General features: G+C 46.5%; 1 protein-coding gene across 1 annotated transcript in view; it reads right to left on the reverse strand.

Annotated features, from left to right (window-relative positions):
• LOC138293500 (vitamin D3 hydroxylase-associated protein-like) overlaps positions 1-27,261 on the reverse strand; it is a 392,308-nt gene that overhangs the window by 114,803 nt on the left and 250,244 nt on the right. Inside the window, exon 7 of the mRNA XM_069232738.1 lies at positions 6,738-6,862. Coding sequence (XP_069088839.1) covers positions 6,738-6,862 — 125 coding nt within the window. The remainder of the gene's footprint in view (positions 1-6,737; positions 6,863-27,261) is intronic.

A 27,261-nucleotide genomic window follows, 5' to 3' on the forward strand; every position in this document is an offset into this window, starting at 1 on the left:
AAAATAACCACTACACACACATGCACCCTCCTTGGTGCTCTTCTTCTCCAAAGCCGGAAGAACTCCTCTAACCAATCCAGACGCTGCTCTCATGCTATTAGCCAGCATGAGAGAAGCACCTGAATTGGATGGAGCGGCCTGGCTGGAGGCTCCTTCAGGCCCTAGAGTCTTAAGACAGCTGAGTGGAGAGCTTCAAAGTGTGCATGTCACTTTGGCTGGCCCAGAGCATCCAATCAAGACACTGCTTCAGACCTCTGCTGCCAATCAGCAGTGGAGGACACACCCAGCATGTCTCTGGGCTCGTAAGCGCTGCATGAGTAAAAATAAAACTGCAATTAAATCTTTTCATTGCCATTTTATTTTTGCCTGTGCAGCTTGGCCATGTACAGCAGGTGTTGGTCACAGGGTCCAGCCTGCAGCCAGGACCTACGACCTACCCACTATATGCACCCGACCCCCTATAAGCACCCAACTGCATGTCAAGCATGGCCTTGGGAAAGAAAAGAAAAAGGGGAAGGGTAGGAATAACCTAACCCCCTAAACTTAATGCTGGGGCCCCCCTGGGGCCTCGCCAGGGTAAAAAAATTCTTTTTTTTCAGATTTTGGCACAAAATTGCAGTGACTCCGGGCTTGATTTCAGTTTAAACTCCAGGTGGGCCAGGCGTCGGGGTCCTGGGGGTTATTGAAAGAAAATGGAGGGGGTGCCCTCCTAGGCCTCTGAGCCCTGGCGACCATAACCTCACTGGGGCTTTATTAAAATATCAGAGGAGGCCCAGCAGACACGCCCCTCCAATGGGCTCTTTTGAGCCCCGGGGGCCACCACCTCCCGATGTTTTTAAAAAAAAATGAGATAGGTATGCAGACCCACCTCCTGGGGCTTTATATGCCCGGGGATCACCACCTCCCTGGGGCTAAGTTAGCAATGATGTAGGAGGTCCACGGGGAGCCCCCGGGCCTGGGAACTACCATCTCCTAGGGTCCAACTACATAGTTAAGACTGTGAAGGGGGCCTCACAGCCCCACTCCTCAGGCCTATTTCAGCCCCAGGGACCCCATCCCACATGCCCAGGCGACCTAATGCCACCCTGGGCACCCAGTGTGATTTGCTGGGGACCGCGGGGGAGCCTGAAGGCCCCAAATGCCCCAGCCAGCACCCTGCTTCCTGCAGGAGCTGGCATACTAGCTACTAGAAATGCAGCTCCCTGCATGGAGGAGCAGTTGTTTCATTTGTTTCACAGCCCGCATGACAGTGGGCAGGGAAACAGATGAAAACTCTGCTTCCAGCAATCGGAAATGGCATAACCCCATCCAATGTAAAAGCTTCCACTTGCTGGAAACGAAGTAAGTGTTTTTACTCACTTGGTGGAAGGTGTCACAGCTCCCACCAAGCGAATGCTTGAGTGAGAAAAGGATAAAGTCAACTATTAAGTAGCAGGGGAATCCAGGTTGTGAATGGTTTATGCAATGTGATGTAGAGTTTTTAAAGGGATGATTCTTCAACTCATCCCTAAACTGGAGCAGCATTGTGCCAGTTCTGACGGGAACAGGGATGTTGTTACTTGAGTGCATAGGTGGAAAAGTCCTGCTGAATTGCTTTACTTTTTTTAACTTTTTAGTCCGCAGTCCGACGGTGCGGACTGCTGGTGCGCCAACAACTACCAGAGATGGTGTGCATGTCTGCAAGATAAGCAGGGTTGCTAGTTGTGATGGCTTTGTGAATGATGCAGCTGCTTTTGCAAATGGTGTGGGATGGACAATGGACCCAAATGCATTCTATCAGGATGGGCTTGATGTGGTCGTATTTCTTCAGGCCCTGGATGAGATGTGCTGTGGTGTTTGGCCGCCACTAAAGAGTGCCAAATCAAAGTCTATGAGGACATGGAGAAGGGAATAACCACCATCCGATGCAAAAGTACAAGGGCTTGAACAGCAGTTCTGAAGATACTTTCTTGAAGGAATGGTTTGACATTCTGTAGAAGACAGTGGTACGACCGTGTTTGTGGTGTTGGGTGTCTGAAGCAAACGAAAGCTGATTATTATCGGCATAATGGTGAATATATATGCTGTTTTCTGTGAGTAACTCACCCAGCAACTCCACTCACAGGCCTTTGAATCACACCTTCATATTGCCTGTAATAAATGTATAGACATTTTATCAACTTAAAAAAATTACATATTAAAATATTTATTTGGTAGAATATAAGGATAAGCAGAACTTTCAGAGTTTCACTCCGCAGAGTTATGTAAAAACTCAGCAAGACTGTGCAGAGTTGCGCGAGTGGGCAGAATTCGGGCCTATTGCCAGGAGCTTGTTCCACACTGTAAAATGAGCACGAACTGTACCACATGGCATGCCAGAGGGAGCTGCTTCTTTCTGCTGCTCAAGTAGATCTTCTACTTGAGCAGCAGCTTTGTCAACACGAACAGTTTCGACCTGCCGCGATCACCCACACTGGGAAATCTTGCAAGGAGGCATTCTAGCACCCAAAAATCATGCTAGGGGATGCAAATTCTCATTCACATGTGCCAACGTTATATTGGTGAGCCGCACATAAGTGAAAACTCTACCCTTTGGCTGCTGGCAAAGTTTTGTCAGAACTCTGTGCTCCAAGCGCAACATGGAGTGGGCAAAACTCTGCAAACTCTGTCAACGGAGTGGAATTTTTCACCCACCCCTAGTCAAATATCAAAAGGAATCATTATGAATCTACATATTTTAAATGGATTCTAGTTTTTAAATTGCAAAACATTCCTCTATGTGCACACTAACCTCCATAGTAAGTCTGAGATTGTTCAACATTACGGATACTGAATACTGACAAAGTGTTTGAGGAAATGTACTTTGCATGGTGATGCTAAGGCATAGTATTATGGAACCTGGAACAGGAGAGCTCATCAGCCTTGGCTTTTATGGGACACGCAAACACACACACTCACACCATGCCACCCTTGCTTTGTGAACCGCTAGATAACTTCCCTTCCCTTCGTAGAAAGGTATCAACCTTTCTCAGAATAAATATTTACTGTGGGACTTAAAATTTTAACATGGACCCTCAATTCCATCAGCAGGTTGAAAATAATCATGATGTGCAGTTTGACATTATTAAGATAATAAAGGGCAATTGTGCAATAGCAAAATAGTTGAAATAATGTATTAGCAACTCTTGTATTAAAAAAGATTTCTTTTACAAGGTGAAGCGGCAAGATCTCAATCTTCTGCCTCATCTGCATTGGCTATCAACTGCACCTAACAGAGTCCTATTGCCAATATCTACATCACTGCTCCTGCAAGCCCCTGGTGGCCCCAAACACCCAAAATGTGTGTCCATCTATGCTCTAGCTCCTGTGACAACCTCAGCAATAACATCTACTGTGTCACCAGGATACAATTCACCTGTGGCCACTCAGTCAAGTTCACAGGGCAGTATGAAAAGGGCTGGGGCCAGACCAGCTGTGAGTGGAAGTCTCAGGGTATGCTCACCAATGTCAACATTAGAACTGATGGCTGCATGTAGCTGACAGGAGGATCAGCTTGTCCATATTATTCACCTCCCAAGGGGCCGTAACGATCTCATGAGGCCCTAAATGAAAAATCAATGGGCCCAACATGATCACCTCATTGTCCAAATTTGACATTCTGCTGTGGTCTGTGGATGGCTTTAGAACATTGTTTACAGCAATGTCAGATTTACCTACCTATTTACATGGCAGGTCAATGAAATGGGGACACTGTTGCACATTAGGCCACCTGTTACCAACCCTCTGTTGACACTCAGGCTGTTTCAGAGGTCTCTAGGAGGGCTCGTTAATCTAAACCAGTTGAAGATAACACCAAAGAACATACCATCAAGAGACACAAAAAGTGATGTCCTAAGGTGAGTATCGGGCCAATTCTCCATATTACCTGGTGTCAACACATTTCCTATCCAATAATTGACTGTTGTCTAGAAGAGGGCTCTCAGCAAATGTTGCCTTATTGTTTATTTCTCATCCAGAACACAAGTTAATTTATTTTCTGAGAATTTCAGATGTGTCAAATTATGTTTAATTTTACTATTGCTATAAATAAAATAATGAATAAAATCGTGTGAAATAAGCTCTCTCCCACGTAATTATTACATAAAATCAAAACATTTTGCTATGAAACCATATACACTTTGCTTTAGCATATTTGCTATTTATTTAATCTATGCACACAATACACATTTTAAGAAAATGCAAAAAGAGAATGGAAGATCAGGATGTGCAACAACATCAATTGTTGTTTGACAAATTTGAATCTTACTATAAATGTGCTAGGTATTCAAAAGCGCAGCAGGGGAGAAGGACACATCAATAGCACGCTAAACACATGTCTATATATAACCTATGCAGAGAAGATACATTTAGAAATATAGACTTAATTATAATAAGGTTGTAGGAGAGATAATGACATAAAAATATGACTTGTACAATGCAAGGTTTGTAATGATTCCACCTATTGTGAAAACCTCCACTGGCTCCCAGTGGACAAGAGGATCACCTTCAAGCTCCTCACCCACGCTCACAAGGCACTCTACAACGCCGGACCCACCTACCTGAACGACAGACTCAACTTCTACGTCCCCTCCCGCCAACTCCGCTCTGCCAATCTCTCCCTCGCCATCGTCCCCCGCTTCCAACGTAAGACATCCGGCGGCAGATCCTACTCCTACCTCGCCGCCAAGACCTGGAACTCCCTCCCGACCCCCCTGCGACAGACCCAGGACCTTCTCACCTTCAAGAGACTCCTCAAGACCTGGCTCTTCGACCAATAGCAGCAACCGCCCCCCCCCCTCAGCGCCTTGAAACCCTAACGGGTACATAGTGCGCTTTATAAATATTGTGATTGATTGATTGATTGATTAAAGTTGAGAGAAGTTAGCAATGGCATAGGGTTACTTTGACACTCACTGCCTTTCTTCTAGTGGCTTTGGCACAGTGATACACTGGCACACTAGCTGGTGATGCATTCCAGTGCCTGTCACAAGCTACACTGTTGTCTTGCCTGTGAGAAGTTAACAGTGCCATCACTGACCCTCTTCAAAGATCCAGTGGCTGAGAAATGGATTGCAACCAGTATTTTGACATGTGCTGGAAAGGCTAGTGAACAAGATGTTAGTGAATTGAGCTCCTGCTCCCTGCCTGCAGCCATATCAAGGCTCAAATTAGACACCTAGCAATGATTGCTTTCATGGGCGTGTCAAATATGTTTAAGCTTTGCTTGTAAATCCTCTCCTGCTTTAGTTACTTTCTTAACATTAGAGGTAAGGCAAAAAATATATTCACGGTCATGGTGACTTTTTAAATCTATCAGTATCATGTTTTCCTGTCTGGGTAGGCTATGTATAATTGGTTGATTCTGTAGTGATTGTAGTAAATTTCACCTGTTGAAAGGTGCAGTGGAGTCCTGGCTTTCCACTCCATTCTCCTCTTGCACTAGCTGATGGGTTCAATGTTACTGAATCCTTATTGAAATGTGTGTTCTATACTACCTGTAGCTGAAAATACTTTTTATTTTATTTAAAATATTATATATATATAGATTTACATTTTCATTAGTATTTTCCTTGGATTCTCTGTGACGTTTTGGTATTTGCTGCCTACATGATTTCTATGAATGTGTGTTGCAGTAGAAGTGACTGGCCATGTGTGGTGGTTATTTAACACCAAGGGTTTGAGCACATTTTGTGTGCAGTACTACTTGTAGAAGATATACGTGTAAGTTTTGTGCATAGCAGCTGCCTCGCTCTTTTGTAAGCACGCCTCAGTAATTGCATATGCCGCTATAACACTCGCCTACTCTTCTTAATTTTCCATTAACTCCAGCCATTTAGGAGTAAATGTTCCACATTTTCTAATCATTCCCCCTTCCTACACTTTTGTATACACCTGACGCATAGAACCCCAATAGCAGAGTTCTCTGCACTCTCGGCTAATGGAGAACTCCACATAAGTGATAGGGCAGGTACAGCAGATATCTTTGGTCAGATATCAGTGTCTAGGATTTGTGGGTACATGAAGTAGTTCTACTGGAGAACCACTTTATGTACTCAAAAATGCTTTTCTGAATATGCCCTAAATGTGTCACAGCAAACTGACCTGCATGATATAGAGAAACCATGTACTTGTCTCTCTAAATTATCCAATCCCCAGTATGGATCCATTCCTAAAACGTATTGATCACAAGTTTAACACTCCTCTTTTCTACACTCCTCTCACTTTACCACTGTTATCTCACCCAGTTGTTCCTATTACAATGAATTCATTCAAGTATTTATTATTACATATCCACTTCATCCCTTACTCACAAACCCATACAAAGTTATATGTCAGTCATAAGAGAGGTACAATTTTATAAATTCTCTAGTATACCGATAGCCTGAATAGTTTCTTCCTAAGTAAAAAAAAAAACAGTTTCGGGTTTGTTGCCAATGCACCGTAGCTGGACTCAGTCCAACAATGATCTTCATTCATCACCATCAGCGGTTAAATACTGACAGTGACACACCACGTTGAATGCTATTTTTTTCTCCATTTTAGTGAGATAAGTCATCAACGTTATACCTTCATTGCTACCATCCATACAATTGTAAACAACAGGGCAGAAATCCTCAATTTATTTTCTTCCTCTTCTGTCAGTGGCACCAGCATAATTCAGGCGAACGTACAGATGAAGAAGCAAATTATCCAAACCTTAAATTCACCATTATCTTTACCTCTTCATTGAAGGGAATTGGTGGCACGGTTGGGTCCAGGCGAAACATTTCGTCACAGAGAAGGGCTCTCATGCACAGGACCAAACTGTCCACATCCCTTGCCATGGGGCCAATCACTGTAGGTACTAAAATTGACAGATGAAAAGGTGTATTAATTTATTTATGCCAATCATAAATATGCTAACAGTGATACAGCAAATCGGCCACAATAATGAGTATTTATTCATGGTGATGTTGTTTGTGATACTCTATCCTTCAGCCTTAAATTTCCTCATAATTTCAGGTATTCCCAAAAATAGTTAAACAAATGACAGTAACATGGAGGACCGCATAAAAAACATCCTTTTGTTCGGTCCGGGATACTCTTTCTAAAAACAATCTTAATCTATTTCTCCCATACAAATCCAAGAGCAAACTAAATTATAAAGTAATTACAGTAAAATTATCTTGGTAAAAAAAATGTAAAGCTTGCTCGTTGTTTCCAGCTCCAGTGGTTGGCTAGCAATCCCAATATGCGTTAACTACCCATTTTATTGGTCAATGCAGCATTAAAAAAAACTAACTGTTGAAAAACTGCGATGCAAACGTTGATTGTAATTGTAAGCAAGAAGACTATGTTTATATTTCTAAACTCTACATGTGGCCTAGAGTAAAATACCACCGACTGGAATTGATTCAAGCATTGCGTTCATCACTTTTTCCACAGGGATCCCGCTGCATCGTTCTGTAATGTATACAGAATCACAAATGTTTGATTTTAACAATTTGCCTCTCATTCACAGTGAGGATCACTATTTGAAACTCTGTGGTTTGAAACAAAGTAGATCTGCATTCATTTTTTTTTATTGTTTAATGACCGTCAGACATGTCCAACCTTTTATCAAATTCCGAAAGATGTTTTACTTCTTAATCCTAAATATTTTTGCACTCTTTTCACTCCATTACTGTTTTACAAATAACACTCACTTTTAATTCCCTTTACACTCTAATCTGCAGGTTGACTTTTAAAGTTGGTAGGAGTATTTACTCCTATAGTTTTGATAAACACATACAAACACACATTGCTTACACAGTAGTATAACCTGTTAGTAAGACAAATAAACAAATAAAAAAGAATCTTTACTGAAACTGATACAAATTTCGCAAATGAGGTTTGTCATTTACACCAGAAAATATTTGTTGACTCCCAGATGGCTTTTTGCTTATTGTTCTTTTAAGGATAGAAAGGAAGCCATTCCCTTTTAGTTGTGTATTGTCAGATGCACTACATAGAATTAATGAATGGATGAGTGCTTTTATAGCATGTCCAGCTGCTCCTGAGAATGTCCCAATGCTAAGGAAAAAGAGCACCAATAACCTTAGACATGCCCAAACAACCTGGTATTAAATGTTTTCATGCTCCATGCTAAGGTGGTCATTACAAGTCTGATGGTCACTTGACCGCCAGACTCGTGGTGGTGGTCGGACAACTGCCAATGCGATGGTCCTGTCGCGGTTAGACCACCAGCACTGCCAGGATCAGAGATCCCAGTGGTCTGGTGGTTGTGGCGCTCCTAATCTGCTAGGGCAGCGCAGCAAGCAGAGCTGCCCTGGGGATTACAACCTCGTTTTCTGCCAGTGCTTTCATGTTGGTAACACCAGAAAAGGCTGGTGGAGAGCAGGTGTAGGGGGCCCCATGCACTTGGCATGTGCAGTGCAGGTGACCCCCCTGGCCATGACTCTCGCAATGTTCATTGTCTGCACCCTGGCTCCTACAGCATTGCCGCCGGCTCAATTACGAGCTGGAGACAATGATGTAGGGTGTTTCCCGCCAGGCCAGCAGGTGGAAACTCAGGTTTACGCCTGCCTACCTAGCAGGAAACTCTTAATGGGCCCGTGGGGAAGTAGCCACTGTGGCCAAACTCGTAATCAGGCCCTAAGTGTGCAGAGCTCAGCTTGAAGTTTATTCCAACCTGAGCAGCTAGGAATGAGAAAACACACATTTCCACAAAGTGTTTGGTAATAGCGAAGGCTGTACGTAGAAGGACTGTGGTTCACGTAAGGGAACGCGTGTGTGTGAATCATAATATTTGGTTTATATGATTCTGTGCCATTAATTTCATATCTGAAATACTGTACTGTTAAAACCAGGGCATGGCGGGATGCAAGTTATAGTCATCTCAGTAAATTATAACTGGTGAATTTCAGTGTGTTTTCGATTTGAACTGTGATGTTATGACTGATATTTCCACCTAACTATAACATCATTCTACCCTTGTTTTTTCTGTGTGTTTCTAGGTTTTTTTTAATGTAAATTTAAGTATTATTAGTATACCCAACTATAATGTGACTTTAACCTTTTTCTTTTTTTCAGTGTATATAAAAATGTGTGTTGTGCTCATATATACACACTGTTGGAAAATGGGTTATTGGTAAGAGCAGGTAAGTACCTCCACTTAGCAATAAGCCACTAACCTTCACTTAGGTCCAGTAAGGTCTCAGTAAAGTAAACCCAGCTCAACCCTTGGTAGCTTGGCAACGAGCGACAAGGCTTAACTTAGGAGACAGAGTGTAAAGCATTTAAATATCACAAAATAGTATTTAAATAAAACAGCGGAAACAGTTTAAAAATCCCAAACCAATTTATAAAAAATAGATTATATATTTATTTTTAAAATGACACAAAAACGAATAAAATCAGATAAGGGGAACCGGAGATATGAATTTTTAAAGAATTATTGTTTTTTTAGCACCTAGAAACAAGAAGCGCCAATCGGGTCATCTGGTTGCACCTCAACCGGGGCAAAGTCAAAGTTTAAGGCCGACCGCGATGGAGCCCGGCTCGGCTACAGACCGCGGGAGGCCTCGGTCAAAGTTTACCTTCGCACGTAGTCGTTTTTCTGAAGATTTTCTTCAGCTGGACGAACCTGCAAGTCCAATCCGACCTCCTGGAACTCTTCTCTGGAAACGCATCGCAGGAGATTTTTACCTTCGGACGTAGTCATTTTTTTGAGGTGAAAATCCTTCAACCGGGGTAAACCTGGATCTTGATCCGACGTCCTTGGAGCCCTCCACGGATACGCTGGCTGGGAGGTCCCTGTCAACTCTGTACGTTCTGACTCAGTCTCTTTTTTGGAGATTTTCTTCACCGGGATGAACCAGCAAATCAGGCTGGGTCGCGGTTGAGGCAAACTGGCTAGACCTGCCGCGGCAGGTCAGTCCCTCTATGGAGCTTTTTTTCCAAAGTTCTCCAAACTTCTGGATCTTCTCCCAGATGTTCCTTTAAGGTTCTTTTGGGGTCCACAGCTCACCCCAAGTGTCCAGAAGCTCTGAGATGATCCTTGGGGGTGTGGACTACAACTCCCAGAATGCACCTGGCACAAAATCCTTTTTGGCCACTGGACAGTGGTCAGCTGGTTGATTTCTTCAGGAGTTGGTGCAGGGGACACTGGTTAGCAATTTTTCACCTGTAGCAAACAGGGAGTCTATCCTTGAACCAGGTGAAGCCAGGCAAAGTCCTTCTTGTGGTGAATCCCAAGTGTGCAGCTGGTGCAGTCCTTCAGAGTGCAGGGTCCAGGTGCAGGCCAGGGGTCCAGCAGGGCTGTCCTTCTTCTTCTGTAGCTCTTCCTAGCAGGGATGTGGTAGGGAACTGAGGTGAGAGTGCAGGTCTGCTAGTTTTATCCATGCTCCTGGGTGAAAAACAGGGGGGTCCTGATTCTCCAATCAGGTGCAGGGTCCTTCCCCCTGTGATGACCACTTCCTGGGAAGTGAGTCAAAAATTAATCCCAGGAGGCAACATTCTTCAAAAATCCATCATGGCTGAAAATGATTTTTGGAGGTTACATCTGGCTGAGCCCACCCACTGGTGTGGCTAAAAATCATAAACACACCCCTCTCCTAATCTAATCAAGGGGGCACCTAGTTGTCTGGGGCTGCAGGATGTGGGGGTGTTGCTGGGTTGCTCCAAATATCCTTCTCTGCCTTTGAAGACCAGTTTGGTAGCCCTCCCCCTTCCTGCCTCACCATCTGCTGAGGGGAGATTCCCTCCCACAGGCACATTCCTTTGTGGGAAGCCAGGCCACTTCACACCTCATCAATGCAGCCTGGCCAGGCTGCTAGAGGCTGGCCAATCAGAGCACAGCAGCAAAAACAATGCAGGGCTGAAATTGGCAACTTTTCAGGTAAAGTTTAAAACTCTTTACCTGAACAAGTTATATTAAATCCCAAGACTGGAAGTTGAGGGATTTATTATAACAATTAATTTGATACTAAACTCTTTGTATCTGTAATTTAAGGGGACTTTTAAAATTAAAATAAAGTCTCCCCATTCTAGCCTATGAAGGCCATTCACTACAATGAGGGAAAACAAATTTGGCTGTTTTTACCTCACCAAGGCTTATAAAACTACTTTTATAAGGTCCCTGCTTATAGTTACATGGCACCCAGCCCTAGGGGCACATAGGGCACACCTTAAGGGTGACCTATATGTGAAAATAAGGTAGTTTAAGACTTTGGAACTACTTTTAATTCCAAAGTCGAATTTGCATATAACTTCAATTTAAAAGCAGCCAGTAAGGCAGGCCTGCCTTTAAAATGACACTAGGCACCTCAGCAGTGCACCTATGGGTGCCCTACCTATGCTGTGGTCCCTAAACGTACATGCCCTACCATATACTAGGGACTTATAGATAGGCTGACTTAGCCAATTATAATTAGTCTAATTTGCATATTGATTTTACACAGAGCACAGGCCCTGGGACTGGTTAGCAGTACCCAGGGCACCATCAGAGTCAGGAAAACACCAGCAAAAAGTGGAAAATGGGGCCAAAAAGTTAGGGGGCCTCAGCAATCAGCCCTGTTTTCTCACACACGTATATTATTTATATATATAAACATATATATATATATATATATATATATATATATACTCAGACAGCAGAGGGCAGGGAGGAGATGGATGGGGCAGCTAGGTAACTGTTCAGGGCAGGTGGGAAGGGCAGTGGTAGAACAACGGCCATACAGACTGAGGGAGCAGGGGCATGGATTTGGACACTGGATGGCAAGGAGGGGGGGCAGGAGCAGCAAGCTTCGTTGGGGACAGCACAATGCCAGGCCAGGCCCTGCATTGATCCCCCCCCTCCTCCACCGTGCCTTGCAATGGGCATCTTATGTTAAAAAAAAACTAGAAGTTCACTTAAAAAACCCCCAAAGATTACAGAGAGAAAACTGGGCATGGCAAGGGCAAACATTATAGTTACCTTAGGGCACGAGTTATAGTTACTATAAATAACTATGTATGACAGTTGAATTTAAAAGGTTTTGTGTGTGTAAAATCTGAATCTAACTATAATGTCTCTGTAACCTTAGGTCTTTTAGTGAATTTCTAAGCCCTTCTTTAATTCTATATCCTAACTATAACATCCCTGAAGCCTTTGTTTTTTTTCAATGAATTTCTAGGGTGTTTTTAAAGTTAAGTAAAATGCCCATTACAATGTATGATGTGGGGGGAGTTGGACGCAGGGATTGGCATTGTACTGCCCCCCCCCCAAGCTACTTTGTGGCACAAGTTATAGTTTCTTCAGGTAAGTACAACTATAAGTATAACTATAACTGCTGAATTTATATGGTTTTGTAAGGGTATAACGTCCTTGTAACCTTTCTTTTTTTTAAGTGAATTTTAACGTGCATCTTAATATAACCAGTGCCACGCATGGACTTTGGCCGAGCGCCTCGGGGGTTAGACGCAGTGTGTATTTTTTCCAGCTTTTACCTGAATCAGTGGATCCACCGTGGATTCACACAGGAGTGGGTGGGCACACTGAGCCCTGCGGAGGATCTGTGGATCCGTGAATTGAATGAAAACAATTGGGCATTTTTTTGCCCATGAGGGCTCCCTAAGGGACCCCCCTATGTGTCCTGCAGGGTCAGAATACCTGTATCCTGACAAACTATATGTTTTTGCACTGTTTTTCCACCATCCCCCAGCCGATGTGGCAAACAAAATGGAGACTGCAACTTGTCTGTCAGACTGCGGGTGGATCCACAGACGATCCACATCCGTAGATATCTATAATACCTAACCTTAAATAACTCTGAATCTACTCAATGGATTTACACCAAATCACAAAAAGCACAATCTGCGGACCAACATCTAGTTTCTTGCCAAATTTATTGCATTTTCATTCAGCAGATCGGGCAGTAGCTGTGTCCAAAGAATGCAAAATCTCCATAGACACACAATAGGGAAAAAGTGTTTTGGGCCCCACCTTTTTCTCGGCCCTCACTTGACAAATCACATAGAAACTTTTCAAGACACCAGCTAAGTAAGTGTTAGTTTTGATAATTTCTTGAAACGGTCCCAAAGTTACTGGTAAAACAAAAAAGTCTCTGGAAAAAATGGCTGTGCCCTTGCTATGCACATTGTTGTTATCAATGAGTTAATTTCAGATGTCCAAGATGGACAACCATGGGTGTGCATGCATGTCTGGCCATCTTGGAATGGTTTGTCTTAAATGTTATCAAAACCCCATTCTAAATTACATTGTAAGTGCCCATACTTGTGTGTGCATAGTAGCCATCTTGAAATGCTTTTTCTTAAACATTTTGAAAAGCTATTCCAAAATGACTGCTGTGCATGCACTAGCACTTCAATCATCTTCGAATGGTTTTTCATAAAGCATAAGAAGAAGCATTCCAAAATGGCCACATGTGTTTGTTCACACCCGTGCATTCATCTGGAGGAGAAAAGGCATGGGCAAAGCCAGTAGGTCTGTGCTCTGGTGTCACATGTGAGACCTATAATCTTTGAAGATGCTTCAAATGTTTAGTTATGTTTAGGTTAATACATGGCTCATATTTATGTTCTTGTCTATTCGTTTACAGTATTTTCCATCCACTGTGTTGGAAAATGGGTTATTGGTAGGCAGGTAGGTACCTACACCTAGCAACAAGCCACTAACCTCCACATAGGTACAGTTAGGTCTCAGTAAATTAATCCCAGCTCTACCCTTGGTAGCTTGGCATCGAGCGTCAAGGCTTAACTTAGGAGACAAAGTGTAAAGCATTCAAATATCACAAAACAGTAATTAAATAAAACACAGGAAACAGTTTAAAAATCCAAATCCAATTCATAAAAATAGCTTATATTCTTATCTTTAAAATGACACAAAAACGATTAAAATCGGTTCAGGGGAACCGGAGATATGAATTTTTAAAGTATTATTATTTTCTAGCGCTTAGAAACAAAAAGCGCCAATCGGGTCATCTGGTTGCACCAGGACCGGGGCAAAGTCAAACTTTCAGGCCGACCGCGATGGAGCCCTGCTCGGCTACAAGTCGCGGGAGGCCTCGGTTAAAAAGTTACCTTCTGACTTAGTCTCTTTTTTGATGTTTTTCTTCCCCGGGACGAACCTGCCAGTTGAATCCGACCTCCTGGAGCCCTTGTCCGGATACGCGAAGTCGGTTTCCTCGGTGGTGATTTTTACCTTCGGACTTAGTCGTTTTTTCGAGATGAAAATCCTTCGACCGGGGTAAACCTGGATCTTGATCCGACGTCCATGGAGCCCTTCTCGGATACGATGGCTGGGAGGTCCCGGTCAACTTTTTACGTTCGGACTTAGTCTCTTTTTTGGATGTTTTTCTTTACCGGGACGAACCACGAAGTCAGACCGGGTCGCGGTTGAAGCAAGCCGGCTAGAATTTCCACGTCGGGTCGGTCCCTCTCTGGAGCTTTTTTCCAAAAATTCTCAAATCTTTTCCAAACTTCTGGGGCTTCACCCAGATGTTCTTTTAAGGTTCTTTTGGGGTCCACAGCTCACCCCAAGGGTCCAGAAGTTCTGTGATGGTCCTTGGGGGGTGCGGACTTCAACTCCCAGAATGCACCTGGCCCAAACTCCTTTTTGGCCACTGGACAGTGGTCAGCTGGTCGCTTTCTTCAGGAGTTGGTGCAGGGGACTCTGGTTTAGCAATTTTTCACCTGTAGCAAACAGGGAGTCCCTCCTTGAACCAGTTGAAGCCAGGCAAAGTCCTTCTTGTGGTGAAGCCCAAGAGTGCAGCTGGTGCAGTCCTTCTGAGTGCAGGGTCCAGGTGCAGGCCAGGGGTCCAGCAGGGCAGTCCTTCTTCTTCTTTAGTTCCTTTCTTGTTGAATTCTGGAGGGGATCTGAGACGTGGGTGCAGGTCTGCCAGTTTTATCCTTGCTCCTGGGTGAAAAGCAGGGGGGCCCTGGTTCTCCAATCAGGGACAGGGTCGTCCCCCTGTGATGACCACTTCCTGGGAAGTGTGGCAAAAATCCATCCCAGAAGGCAACAGTCTCTAAAAATCCAAAATGGATGAATCTGATTTTTGGAGGAGAGATCTGGCTGAGCCCACCCACTGGTGTGGCTAAAAATCATAAACACACCCCTCTCCTGCCCTCTCCTCATCTAATCAAGGGGGCACCTAGCTGTCTGGGGTTGCAGGATGTGGGGGTGTTGCTGGGTGCTCCAGATGTCCTTCTCTGCCTTTGAAGACCAGTTTGGCAGCCCTCCCCCTTCCTGCCTCACCATCTGCTGAGGGGAGATTCTCTCCCCCAAGCACATTCCTTTGTGTGAAGCCAGGCCACTTCACACCTCATTAAAGTAGCCTGGCAGAAGCTGCTGCAGGCTGGCCAATCAGGGAACAGCAGCAAAAACAATGCAGAGCTGAAATTGGCAACTTTTTAGGTAAAGTCTAAACTTTTTACCTGCACTAGTTATATTAAATCCAACAACTGGAAGTTGTGGGATTTATTATAACAATCAATTTGATACCAAATTCTTGGTATGTAACATTTAAGGAGACTTTAAAATTTAAAATAAAGTCTGCCCATTCTAGCCTATGAAGGCCATTTACTTCAATGAGGGAAAAACGAATTTGGCTGTTTTTACCTCACCAGGGCTTATAAATCTATTTTTATAAAGTCCCTGCTTATAGTTACATGGCACCCAGCCCTAGGGGCACATAGGGCACACCTTAGGGGTGACTTATATGTAAAAATAAGGTAGTTTAAGACTTTGGAAGTACCTTTAATTCCAAAGTCGAATTTGCATATAACTTTAATTTAAAAGCAGCCAGCAAGGCAGGCTTGCTTTTAAAATGACACTGGGCACCTCAGCAATGCACCTAGGTGTGCACCACCTATGCTGTGGTCCCTAAACCTACATGCCCTACCATATACTAGGGACTTATAGGTAGGTTAACTTAGCCAATTATAATTAGCCTAATTTGCATATTGATTTTACACAGAGCACAGGCCCTGGGACTGGTTAGCAGTACCCAGGGCACCATCAGAGTCAGGAAAACACCAGCATAAAGTGGAAAATGGGGGCAAAAAGTTATGGGGCCTCTGCAATCAGCCCCGTTTTCTCACACAACCCCCCCCCAGCCCACACGCCCAGGAGACTCAGCCCAACCCTGGGAGAGTCTTCCTGGCTTGTTAGGCGAGGAAGACAGTGAAGAAAACTGGCTGTCCCTTTGCAGGGCCTACTCTGCCTTATATACTCCTGTCAGGGTCACTCCCTATGGGTAGTGAAGCCATCCCAACAGTAAAAGGACCCAACACAAACTGAAACTTTCCTTTAGGGGGGTCTTCCTCCTTTCTCTCTGCCAACTTGGGTAGTGAGGTGCCCACCTCCCCTACTCCAAACTTTGCTAGGGCAACACCTAGCTTACCCAAAGAGGTCACCCAACACTTGAGCAACCCCACCATGACCAATAGGGTCAGGGGGCCTACTTTGCTATTGGCCCTGGGGTCTGCCTCCCAGGCCAAGTACAGTGCTGCCAGGAAGGCTAGCACCCAGCAGAGGCTACTGACAGCTGTCAGTACCCAGAACCACACCCTAAGCTCTCCACTGACAGGTGGCTGAGCTGCTTTAGGGGCATCTTTGGGGTCCGGCACCCCTCTTGCTGTCTAGAGTGGGGGGCTACCACCTCCTGTGGCAGACACCCTCCTTCCACTCTCCCTTCTGTCAGTGCAGGGGCAACACCCTGCATCTGGACAGCTGCCTGACTACTCAGGACTTCCTTGGGGTCAGGGGAGGCCTCACCAGTGCCAACTCTGGGCTCCCCCCCCCTACTGGGGCAGAAGGCCTTTGGCTCCCTGGAACTCTCTTTAAGAGTGGCCTACCCTTCCTTTTCTTCTTTCCTTTTCTTGGGGACCCCTGTCTCCTAACTGTAGGGACTGACTCCCCAGGACTTTGGGTTGGGGGGGCGCCCTGGGCGACCACCCCATCTGTGACCAGACTCACCTCTGGGAGGTCATTGCCCAGGATACAATCTAGGGGAAGGTCAGCACTGACTACCACCCTAATCCAGTCAAGGATACCCTCCCTCTCTAGGGGCACTATGGCTACAGGTTTGGAGGTGACCTCCCCTGTGGCTATCCTGACTTTCTTTGTCTTTCCTGGGACATACATGTCTGGGGTCACTAACCGGTCACTCACTATAGTGTGACTGGCACAGGTGTCTCTCAGGCCAGTGGTAGGGATCCCATTCACCTGAATGGGGTGGAAGTGCCTACTTCCACCCTCAGGGATCACCAGCTTACCATCTGCTCCTGTCTCCCAGCTCAATGCTAGGAGGACTTCATCATCTGAGGAATCCTCCTCTATGGCTACACTGGACAGCCCAGTGCTAACCACCTTCTTTGGACAGGCTGCATCTCCTCTGAAGTGACCTGTCTGCTGACAGTCAAAGCAAGCCCTACTGTCCAAGAGTTTTTTTAACCCTGGGTCTCCCTGTCTCTGCTTGTCAGAGTGGGAGTGGGATTTACTCTCCTCCTTCTTAGGGTTCTGGGGTACAGAGGGAGTCTCTGTGGTGGGCTTACCACCTCCCTCCTTAGGTTTTTGGGGACCTGTCCCCCCCTTCTTGGAGTCTCCCCCCTGGGACTTGACAACCACCCTGGTTCTCAACCACTCATCAGCTGCCTCCCCTAGCTCTCTAGGGTTGGTCTGCTTAGAGTCCACTAGATGCTGGCGTAACCTTTCTTGGATACAATTGGTCAAGATGTGCTCTCTCATGATCAGATTGTATAACCCCTCATAAGTATCTACTTTGTTAACAATAATCCAGCCCTCTAGTGCCTTTAGTGAAATGTCCACAAAGTCAACCCAAGACTGGGTACTGACCTTCTGGGTGCCCCGGAACTTCATTCTATATTGCTCTGGGGTCAGACCAAACTTCTTGGCTAAGCACCTCTTCATACTAGGGTATGAATCTGCCTCCTCCCCCCTTAAGGTCAGAAGCCTATCCCTCCCTGAGTTGGGGACCAACTCCCACAAAAGGGAACCCCAGTATTGAGGCCTAACCCTTCTCATTTGGAGTGCCCTCTCAAAGGCCCCCAGCCACTTATCTATGTCATCCCCCTCTACATAAGCAGGAACTACCCCCTTGGGTAATCTGGGGCAAACTCCCCTACCCATGGACACCTCAGCTTCTTTATCGCTGCTTCCATCTCTTTTCTCTTTGTATGCCCACTTTTTCTTTTCTAGGGCCAGCTTCTCTGCTTCCAAAGCTATGTATGCTAGCTGGGCCTCCAGCTCTCTTTCTCTGATGGATGGGTTCTCTCCTCCTGAAGGGACCCCCTTCCCACCACTAGCTTTGGATCTGCCCCTAGTGACTGTATTTACTGAGGACCGTTCTTCCTCGTCCTCACTTAGGGTCAGATGCCTTCCCTCCCCTGAGTGGTTAGAGCTTGCATCCTCCCTTCTTTCTCCCTCCTCTGGAGCTTCTTCTGACTCTACCTCTTGGGCCTCAGCCCATGCTGTCAGGGATGTGATCAGGATTTGCTTCCTGAGATCAGTGGTTGCAGGCAACCCTCTTTCAATACACAACCCCCTAAGCTGGACTACTGTCAGTGTGGGTAGGCTAGCCAGATCAAGCTCCATGGTTCCCTAGTTTTGTGTCAACAAAAACTTTTTGCAAAAATTGGAAACAAGAATTTAGAAAAATTACAAAAATTCAATAATTGAAATTAATCCAAATTAAAAATTAAAAACAATTTTTAGCACTAGGACAATTTAAAGGATTTTTAATTTGTTTTACCCAAAACTGTAACGTGATATTGAACACAAGTACAGGATCCCGTCGCTGCTTCCAATTATGTTGGAAAATGGGTTATTGGTAGGGCAGGTAGGTACCTACACCTAGCAACAAGCCACTAACCTCCACATAGGTACAGTTAGGTCTCAGTAAAATAATCCCAGCTCTACCCTTGGTAGCTTGGCATCGAGCGTCAAGGCTTAACTTAGGAGACAAAGTGTAAAGCATTCAAATATCACAAAACAGTATTTAAATAAAACACAGGAAACAGTTTAAAAATCCAAATCCAATTCCTAAAAATAGCTTATATTTTTATCTTTAAAATGACACAAAAACGATTAAAATCGGTTCAGGGGAACCGGAGATATGAATTTTTAAAGTATTATTATTTTCTAGCGCTTAGAAACAAAAAGCGCCAATCGGGTCATCTGGTTGCACCAGGACCGGGGCAAAGTAAAACTTTCAGGCCGACCGCGATGGAGCCCTGCTCGGCTACAAGTCGCGGGAGGCCTCGGTTAAAAAGTTACCTTCTGACTTAGTCTCTTTTTTGATGTTTTTCTTCCCCGGGACGAACCTGCCAGTTGAATCCGACCTCCTGGAGCCCTTGTCCGGATACGCGAAGTCGGTTTCCTCGGTGGTGATTTTTACCTTCGGACTTAGTCGTTTTTTCGAGATGAAAATCCTTCGACCGGGGTAAACCTGGATCTTGATCCGACGTCCATGGAGCCCTTCTCGGATACGATGGCTGGGAGGTCCCGGTCAACTTTTTACGTTCGGACTTAGTCTCTTTTTTGGATGTTTTTCTTTACCGGGACGAACCACGAAGTCAGGCCGGGTCGCGGTTGAGGCAAGCCGGCTAGAATTTCCGCATCGGGTCGGTCCCTCTCTGGAGCTTTTTTCCAAAAATTCTCAAATCTTTTCCAAACTTCTGGGGCTTCACCCAGATGTTCTTTTAAGGTTCTTTTGGGGTCCACAGCTCACCCCAAGGGTCCAGAAGTTCTGTGATGGTCCTTGGGGGGTGTGGACTTCAACTCCCAGAATGCACCTGGCCCAAACTCCTTTTTGGCCACTGGACAGTGGTCAGCTGGTCGCTTTCTTCAGGAGTTGGTGCAGGGGACTCTGGTTTAGCAATTTTTCACCTGTAGCAAACAGGGAGTCCCTCCTTGAACCAGTTGAAGCCAGGCAAAGTCCTTCTTGTGGTGAAGCCCAAGTGTGCAGCTGGTGCAGTCCTTCTGAGTGCAGGGTCCAGGTGCAGGCCAGGGGTCCAGCAGGGCAGTCCTTCTTCTTCTTTAGTTCCTTTCTTGTTGAATTCTGGAGGGGATCTGAGGCGTGGGTGCAGGTCTGCCAGTTTTATCCTTGCTCCTGGGTGAAAAGCAGGGGGGCCCTGGTTCTCCAATCAGGGACAGGGTCGTCCCCCTGTGATGACCACTTCCTGGGAAGTGTGGCAAAAATCCATCCCAGAAGGCAACAGTCTCTAAAAATCCAAAATGGATGAATCTGATTTTTGGAGGAGAGATCTGGCTGAGCCCACCCACTGGTGTGGCTAAAAATCATAAACACACCCCTCTCTTGCCCTCTCCTAATCTAATCAAGGGGGCACCTAGCTGTCTGGGGTTGCAGGATGTGGGGGTGTTGCTGGGTGCTCCAGATGTCCTTCTCTGCCTTTGAAGACCAGTTTGGCAGCCCTCCCCCTTCCTGCCTCACCATCTGCTGAGGGGAGATTCTCTCCCCCAAGCACATTCCTTTGTGTGAAGCCAGGCCACTTCACACCTCATTAAAGTAGCCTGGCAGAAGCTGCTGCAGGCTGGCCAATCAGAGCACAGCAGCAAAAACAATGCAGAGCTGAAATTGGCAACTTTTTAGGTAAAGTCTAAACTTTTTACCTGCACTAGTTATATTAAATCCAACAACTGGAAGTTATAACAATCAATTTGATACCAAATTCTTGGTATGTAACATTTAAGGAGACTTTAAAATTTAAAATAAAGTCTGCCCATTCTAGCCTATGAAGGCCATTTACTTCAATGAGGGAAAAACGAATTTGGCTGTTTTTACCTCACCAGGGCTTATAAATCTATTTTTATAAAGTCCCTGCTTATAGTTACATGACACCCAGCCCTAGGGGCACATAGGGCACAGGAGGTCAATAGCCTCCTCACTGAGGACAGCAGGGCTCAGTGGGGAAGGGCCAGAGGTGCCCGGAGCGAAGCAGACTCCCACCCTCCTGGGTGAGCGGGCATGGGCAACTCGGTGGGGGGCTACTAGGAGGGCGGTACTGGTATGGGTGTAGCGGTTGAACCTGTAGCCGGGGTGGTCCCAGAGGGGCCAGCCACCACCAGAGGAGGTATCAGAGTCAGTTGAATCAGCTCCTGTCCCCCTCGTGGTGCTCCCCCGCCTTCCATCCCACTGGTCCCCCTCAGCATAGGTGGACTCCACCTCTTGGGTCCCGTGGGCTGCAGCTCCCTCACTCGCTGGTGCCTCTGCTCCTTCGCCAAATGATGCTAATGCACACATGGACATGATGACAAACGGACAGGGGGGGAGAAAGGGAGTACAGGGTCAGTCACAGGAACAACAGCACAGATGGCATCCACATCACCATCACACACAGGGACTAGGAATGGGCAGTATGGACCACAATGGCATACTATTGGCTAGGTACCACAACAGATAGGAGTCAGACACAGACATTTGCACATCAAATGAAACCAACTAAGCCCTGTCTGACATGGAAAGCCTGCTACCAAGCCATCTAAAATATGCATTACACCCAAAATACCTAAGCTGGACCACACTGCAATGTCTTAGCTTGCATATTGGGGCATCCACTGACTAGAACCCTGCACCAAAATCCTATGCCAGGCAACATAGATGGTTGTCACACACACTGTACTCACCCCATTGTGGCTGCTGTGATGCCCTCAAGCGCCCATCCAGCTATAGGTAGGCCACCACCAGTATGCGGGCCATCAGGGAGGTCAGGTTCCGGCGGGCACCCCTCCCTCATTGGGAGGCTGTCCCCTGCTGGGTCTCTGCAGTCATCCGGGCCAAGCGTCGCAGGTCCTCCCACCGTTCCCTGCAGTGGATGCTCCACTGGCTATGGACCCCCAGGATCCACACATCCTTGGCGATGGCACGCACAACCCCTTCTTCTGATGGGCGCTGGCCTACAGAGGAAACATAGACAGAAGGACACCATTAAACATACAATCCAGCCTGTTACGGAAATGGCTCACATACTGCATTTGCCCCTCATCAAGTACACACATGACCTGTACCACTGCACAGACAGTGCCACCAGCCATACCCCCCCAAATGACACACTGTCAGCACACACACACATCTCCATGCAGCCATGTCGCATACAACGTACCCATGGTGTACTCACAACTGCTTATACAGGGGTAGGACTCATTCACGAGCCTCTTCAACTCCTCCGACATGAAGGCTGGGGCCCTTTCCCCTGTTGCACGAGCCATGGCAGGTTCCAGACACAGGTCACAGCAGCACACACAGTGGAGATGTGGTCCTGTGGAAAGTCAGGACAAAAGTTAAGTGGTAGAAAGAAAATGGCGGTCACGGCTGCAGCGGTGAACACCGTCACTACTGGCATTGATCATTATTGGTTCCGATACTCCATAGAGGCCATTGTTAGCCAAGGAGGAATTGCACGGCGGTGCAGACCGCCTCCCCCCATGATGCCGGCAGAGGGAGGTCACTTCCACATTGCGGGACCCTTATTGCCTTAGTCCTCCCCCCCAGGCCAATGAACAAATGTACAGGACTAGGAAGAGTTTCCCCTCACTCAATGTCCAGATGGTGTGCCTTGCTGACCAGTACATCTGCCACGTCACTGGCAACTATCCTGGTGCATGACGCCTTTGTCTTGAGGAATAGCAGCATCCCACAGCTGATGGCACAGCTACAGAGGCACAGAGTGTGGTTTATAGGTGAGCCCACCAATGTATGTCAGTGTATGCCTTCAGGAGTCACATCCCTTGCCATTGTGCAAGGCTAATGTGTGTCCCTCACTTCTTTCAGAGGATTCTGGCTACCCAAACCTGTCCTGGCTCCTGACCCCTGTTAGGAATCTGAGAACAGGGGCTGAGAATAGGTACAATGATGGTCATGGGCATACAAGGAGGATTGTTTATAGGACCTTCGGTCACCTAAAGACCAGGTTCAGGTGCCTCCATCTGACAGGTGGATCCCTATGCTACCCCACTTAGAAGGTCTGCAGGATTGTTGTTGTGTGCTGCATATTGCACAACTTGGCACTCAGACGCCATGTGCCCTATCTGCAGTAGGAGGGGGGTGACAGTGCACCTGTGGCAGCAGTGATCAGTGAAGAAGAGGAAGAAGAGGAGAATGTGGACAAGAAGACACACATGATACAGCAGTACTTCCAATGACACTCAGTTAAGACTGTTGAACTAAACATTTCTCCATCTAAGTGTTGTGCTGTGTTGCTGTAGAATTATGCCAGTCACTGCCTTTGCATCTCACCTATGGCTTCCCATACTGCAGATGTTAGTGTGGTTACATCAGTGTGATGCTGTGTTGTGTGCTGGCTGCTGAGACACATATGTAGGATGGATAACATATTACTGGACATTTTGCACAGGACTATGCAGTTCAAAACAGTTCAATACATTGTAAATTTACTTCAGATAAAGCACTATTACTAAAATTGGGTCCAAGGGTGTTTATGAAAAAATTTGGTATACAATGCAAAGTGCAATAGAGTGGGGTGATGGTTGGGAAAAGTCCAGTGTAGTAGCCCAGTCTGTTTGTTGCACAGCGTTAGAAATGGGGTCTTTGGTTGGCAGTCAGGTTACCCCCTGTCCAACCAAGGACCCTCACCCTAGTCAGGGTAAGTCACACACAATCCAAATTATCCTGTGCCCTCTGGTAGCTTGGCACTGAGCAGTCAGGCTTAACGTAGAAGGCAATGTGTAAAGTATTTGTGCAAGAAATCATGCAATAATACACTATAAGCACCACAAAAAGAATATTTATCTGGTTAAAATAAGGTCAAAACGATCAAGATTTGATAAATACAAGTTGAAATATCACTTTGGTAATCATAAATAGAGTTGTTTGTTCTTAAAAAGCAATAAGTGTCTCTTGCAAGCACAAAGTATCTGGTTTACGTCTAAATTATCCGCACGGGATGCAGAGGAGGAGATGCATGGAAAATGGGGAGGTATGCAGCAGTTTCTCCTGGCGCACACAGACGATGCGTTGATGCTTTTCTACGCAACAAGGGCTTTGCATCGTTTTTCGGCGTGCAGACTTGGATCCTCTTTGGGTTGCGGGGTATTTGGATGCCCCACGATGATGCAGAGAAATTTTGGGCTTGCAGGCTGAAGTAACAGGAGCCGCCTCGATCCTGTGGGCGATGCAGGGAAATTTCTGTTGCATGGCAGGCGCTGCGTCGATTCCTTACGCAGGCAGTCAGGCTGTGTTGTTCCGGCTCGGCAAGGTGTCGATCCAGTGGGCCGTGCGTCAAAGTTCTGGTCGCAACGCTGGCGCTGAGTCGATCTCCATTCAGGGAGCTGGGCTGCGCCGTTCCAGTTCAGAGTTGCAGTGATTTTCTCACCGCAGGGCAGGCTGTGCAGTGATTCTGGCAGTCTGTGCATCGATTTTCGCCGAACAAGGAGTTCTTTGCAGAGGTGAAGTCTTTTTGGCCCTGAGACTTCAGAAAACAGGAGGCAAGCTCAATCCAAGCCCTTGGAGAGCACTTCTCAGCAAAGCCAGAGGGCAGCAAGGCAGCAGGGCAACAGCAAGGCAGCAGTCCTTTACAGCAAAGCAGTCAGGTGAGTCCTTTGGACAGCCAGGCAGCTTCTCTTAGCAGGTTGGAGGTTCTGGTTCAGAGTTCCTATCTATCCCAGTAGGTATCTTATCAAGAAGCGCTTGAGTTGGTAGGGTCAGGGACCCGGTTTAAATACCCATATGTGCCTTTGACGTGGGCTTAGAAGTGCACAAGGTCCCCTTTCAGTTCCATCCTGTCTGCCAGGGTCCCAGTAGGGGGTTTGGCAGTCCATTGTGTGAGGGCAGGCCACTGTCCTTTCAAATGTAGGTGTCAGGCCCTCCACCCTCCCTGCCCAGGAAGACCCATTCAGTATGCAGATGTGTGCAGGTGTGACTGAGCATCCTGTGTTTGGTGTTGAGTGAAATGCACAAGGGAGCTGTCAACTAACCTAGACAGACGTGGATTGTAAGGCACAGCAGGATTTAAGTGCAGAGAAAGGCTAACTTTCTAAAAGTGGCATTTCTAAAATAGTAATATTAAATCCAACGTTGCCATTCAGCAGGATTTTGTATTACCATTCTGGCCATACTAAATATGACCCTGTTACTCCTCTCAGATCAGAATCTACCACTCAAACAGTATATGAGGGTAGCCCTAATGCTATCATATGAAAGAAGCAGGACTCATAGCAGTGTAAAACGAATTTAGGAGTTTTAGCCTATGAAAGGAGCAGGACTAAGAGCAGTGAAAAATGAATTTAGGAGTTTTACACTACAAGGACATATAAAGTACACAGGTATATGTCCTGCCTTTTATCTACATAGCACCCTGCCCTATGGGTTACTTAGGACCTACCTTAGTGGTGACATATGTAGAAAGAGGGGAGTTTAAGGCTTGGCAAGTACTTTTAAATGCCAAGTCGAAGTGGCAGTGAAACTGCACACACAGGCCTTCCAGTGGCAGGCCTGAGGCATGGTTAAGGGGCTACGTAGGTAGGTGGCACAATCAGTGCTGCAGGCCCAGTAGCAGCATTTAATCTACAGGCCCTGAGCACATGTAGTGCATTTTACTGGGGCCTTACAAGTAGATTAAATAAGCCAATTGGGTATGAGCCAATGTCACCATGTTTTAAGGGAGAGAGCATATGCACTTTAGCACTGGTTAGCAGTGGTAAAGTGCGCAGAGTCCTAAAATTAGCAAAAACAGTGTCCAAAAAGTGGAGGGAGGCAGGCAAAAAAGTTAGGGGTGACCATCCCAAGGCTGTCAGGTCTAACACACAGGTCCAGTGTCCAAGGGGTCATAGGAAGGGGAGCATTGGCAGTTTAAAGTGGACAAGGTGACACAGTGGTACACAAGGGGGACATTCAGAAGGGGATCATTTCCTGGCAGTGGTCTTGGCAACTGTCTCTGGTGTCTGTCTGGGTTGCAGGGAACGTTTGCTGGGTGGTTCATCTTCTGCAGGGGGAGGGGTGCAGGTGGCCTGTGGGTCCTGTGACAGCGCCTCCTGTCCATTAGCTACAGCAGATGTGGAGGGCTGGCCAGTACATTGGCTAGTGGAAGGGGACCGCTGGTTTGCTGTGTACTCCCTCATGATGTTGGCCATGTCACCTAGCACACCTACAATGGAGACCATGGTGGTATTCACGGCCTTTAATTCTTAATTAATCTCCTGGTAGTGTTCCCCTGCAGTCCTGGTTCTCCTGCAGGATGTTTAACACTGGACCCAGCTTGTCCTGTTATTGCTGGTATGCCCCCAGGACATTAGTGAGTGCCTCCTGTGCAGTCGGTTCCCTGTGCCTGTCCTCCCCCTGGCACACAGCTGTCCTCTGACCGTCCCTGGCCCCCTGTGCCCCCTAAATGGTGTGCCCACTTCCACTGACCCCAATACCCTCATTGTCTTGCCTGTGAGGTGTGGATTCAGGGTCCCTGTACAGGTAGGCACACTACTGATTGACGTATTGTGGAGACAGAGGTGTGGGGACATTAAGTGGCTGCTGTGGTGTTGGATTCTGATGGGAGAAGCTCTGTAGTGGACTGGCTGTGGGATGGGGTAGCCGACTGACCAGTGGTCCCAGATGGGCCGGTGAGTTCATCCAGATCCAGAGGTCCTGTGTTGCTGTCATCACCGGGGGCTTCTTCTGGGGGGGACTGGGTAGTCGTGGCACCTCCTCGCCACTGACATTGGCTGGGGCACCTGTGGGGATGTAACTGATGTATGATGCTACATGTCTGTGACATATTCTGCATTACTAGCTTCCCCAATGTTATTGATGTTGCCCTGCCACGTTTTGTTGTGTATGATGATGGATTGTGGGATTGTTAGTTCTCCATGCTGTGCATGCATTGGTGGTGGGTGTACATGCAGGGCTGGAAGTGATGTGCATGCAGTGGGTATGGCATGCAGTGCTTGGCATTTCATTTTGGTAATTGTGGTTGTTGTATTGTGTGGGATGGAGTGGGGTGATGGGTGCCAGGGTGTGGGGTTGTGGTGGCATGCAGGTATGGGGGGGGTGATAGGTAGTAAATGTTGACTCACCAGTGTTCAGTCGTTCGCCTACTCCAGTGAGTCCCTCAGGATGCAGTATTGCCAAGACTTGCTCCTCCCATGCTGTCAGTTGTGGGGGAGGAGGTAGGGGTCCACCGCCAGCCCTCCTGATGGCGAGTTGGTGCCTTTCTGCAGTGGAACATACCTTCACCCATAGGTCATTCCACCTCTTCCTTATGTCGTCTCTTGTG

The sequence above is a fragment of the Pleurodeles waltl genome, chromosome 4_2 (assembly GCF_031143425.1).
Source record: "Pleurodeles waltl isolate 20211129_DDA chromosome 4_2, aPleWal1.hap1.20221129, whole genome shotgun sequence".
NCBI lineage: Eukaryota > Metazoa > Chordata > Amphibia > Caudata > Salamandridae > Pleurodeles > Pleurodeles waltl.